The sequence below is a fragment of the Sphaeroforma arctica genome, assembly GCF_001186125.1.
Source record: "Sphaeroforma arctica JP610 unplaced genomic scaffold supercont1.245, whole genome shotgun sequence".
NCBI classification, from domain to species: Eukaryota; class Ichthyosporea; order Ichthyophonida; genus Sphaeroforma; species Sphaeroforma arctica.
In genome coordinates, this window is record NW_014040313.1 from 12629 (window position 1) to 14822 (window position 2194).

Consider the following 2194-nt stretch of genomic DNA (forward strand, 5'->3'; position numbering starts at 1 on the left):
TACGTTATATTTTTGTCTTTGTAATATCGCCTTCATATGTGCTTTTATGTGTTGTGATTTTGTGTACTAATTAGGAAGATTTTGTTCCATATCCGCCTCGTACATTATTTACGTCATAGAAAATGCTTCGTTAAACCTAAATTAAGTAGATATTCTCCCGGCACACATTCTCCTGGGATCTGGAAAATACTAAATAGATTTTATCCCGATCCTCAGATTTATGTTTTTGATTGGAGATCGACACTACATTTTGGTGCACACCGCAATATCGTACATGGAGATTATAAGCGAGAGTGATACACAGGCAGTGGTGTTAGGCCATGTTGTGCAGAATGACGGCACCTACGTCGCAAAAATCTTCAGTTTATCCAAAATGAAAAAGGGCGAAAACAAGGTATCAATGATTGTGTCATTCGAAAGCTGCGCAATTCTGCATGTCGTGTGAAAACTGTGTGGCAATTTTGAGTAATATTTAGAAGCGGAGTAATGAACTAATTATGTTTTTGTGTTACACATTGCAGAACTGCTGGATGGTCAGTGATATTGAGAACGAATCGATGCCCGAAGTTCTCGTGCCATCGCCTATTTACTCGCCAACCAACGTGCAAAAAATAGTACTCATGTACCTCAGACAAAATCCACCTGAGGGAGACCTTGATGGTACCGAAAATATCGCGTTAGCGTACCGCTTCTTTAAGCGAGACGCTTCGTCAACTTTCGAGCCTTTCGCCCACAGCGTCCAGGATCATCCCATTCTGAACCAGTTTGAGCGTGTTAAACCCATGACGATCAAATCAGTAAATAATATGGTATGTGAAAAATCGTATACAAGCCAGCTTCATGTTGCTCAAGCCAAAGTGCCCAGTGCTATAGTAGGAGGACGTATTAAGGTGTTAACCTGCCAAGCAGTTAATGTATTGTACGGTTCTCTTGTGTATGTTCATGGTCCGCATGTTTATTTCATTATTACAGACTACAATAGAGAGCACAATCATAACCAGAAGCGGGAATGAAATTCGACTAGAGATGGGAATGGTCCAAGCCACACAGCGAGGCTGTGAGGACTGCTGGTTTGTTCAAATATTATCAATTTATGGAGATGACAATGCAGCCACCCACAGCTTCGATTCTCTTGATGGAAGTAAGTATATATGATTGTTGTGCATGCTCACTACTTCGGATGACCGATTGCGCATTTGATTGCGTTCGCTTTTTATGTCCGATCAACTATCAAACCCCTGATTCGCCACACGTGCTCATTCTATTATCAATTCTCTAACTTTGTTATCAACAGGCGATAAAGGATTGATTCTCAGATCGCTCCACATCATCCGAAAACACCCGATACTCCAACTGTTGGCCGCATGCATCGTCGTGTCTTGTTTTGTGATGGCATTCTTGGTCACTCTGAGGATCGCTGAAGTAGTTGCCGATGGTGTTCTGGGCGAGCAACAGCGAGTGAGCACCATGGAATCGCCCCACTCACACTACAAGGTATGCAAGTAGACTACAGAGATCGACTAGTTGGACTGCAAGCGTACATCGCATCTATAGCCAGACACCCTTTTCAAGTATCGTATACCTAACGCCCCTCTTTCTCTTCTGGATTGTTTTCTTTTTAAACAGTATTTGCGATTGGATGAAGAACGAGATTCAACTCTGAATCGAAATATCTTCACGGGCGTCGAACTTACTGTGTAAGCGAACGTAAACGAACAGATACTCCAAAAGAAATATTAGTCAAACTCCAGTGATCCAACAGGTATTTACACTTCTGATCCAATAAATTTTAGTCACCCCTGATCCAATCCCTTGTGATTGTATATCTCAACTATCAGCACATCATCTTAATCCAATCTTTTGTGGTAGTATAGTCGTTGTGCCTAACTTAGTAAAGCATGGCTTGTAATCACGCATTCTACGACAAATTAGGGCCAACGAATATAATAGAGCTTGAAATTCGTGTACTGTGTGTTTTGGTGGGTTCATCCAACGTAAGTAATAACTAGCCGCTAGGTGTATCCAGTCATTCAGAACTTTGATATTTTAGCTGTAGTCAGTCATATAGCTGAGAAGTATCTGATTAGTCGTAACATATAATATTTGGCGGCAGTCGGGTATTTTGTATTGAACACAAGAGAAAAGATTAAAATTGCTGTGTTGAGTGCATGCTATATGCATTGCAAGTAGTTCT

The 2194-nt window shown here is 41.2% G+C and overlaps 1 protein-coding gene across 1 annotated transcript; it reads left to right on the forward strand.

The window, feature by feature from the left end:
- Positions 1-274: 274 nt before the first annotated feature.
- On the forward strand, positions 275-1557 carry SARC_04395 (hypothetical protein; the record flags this gene model as incomplete). Its single annotated transcript, XM_014301770.1, has 4 exons — positions 275-394; positions 522-809; positions 973-1141; positions 1295-1557. The coding sequence occupies 4 exons, from the start codon at positions 275-277 to the stop codon at positions 1504-1506; spliced, it is 789 nt and encodes a 262-aa protein (XP_014157245.1). The 3' UTR covers positions 1507-1557.
- Positions 1558-2194: the final 637 nt, after the last annotated feature.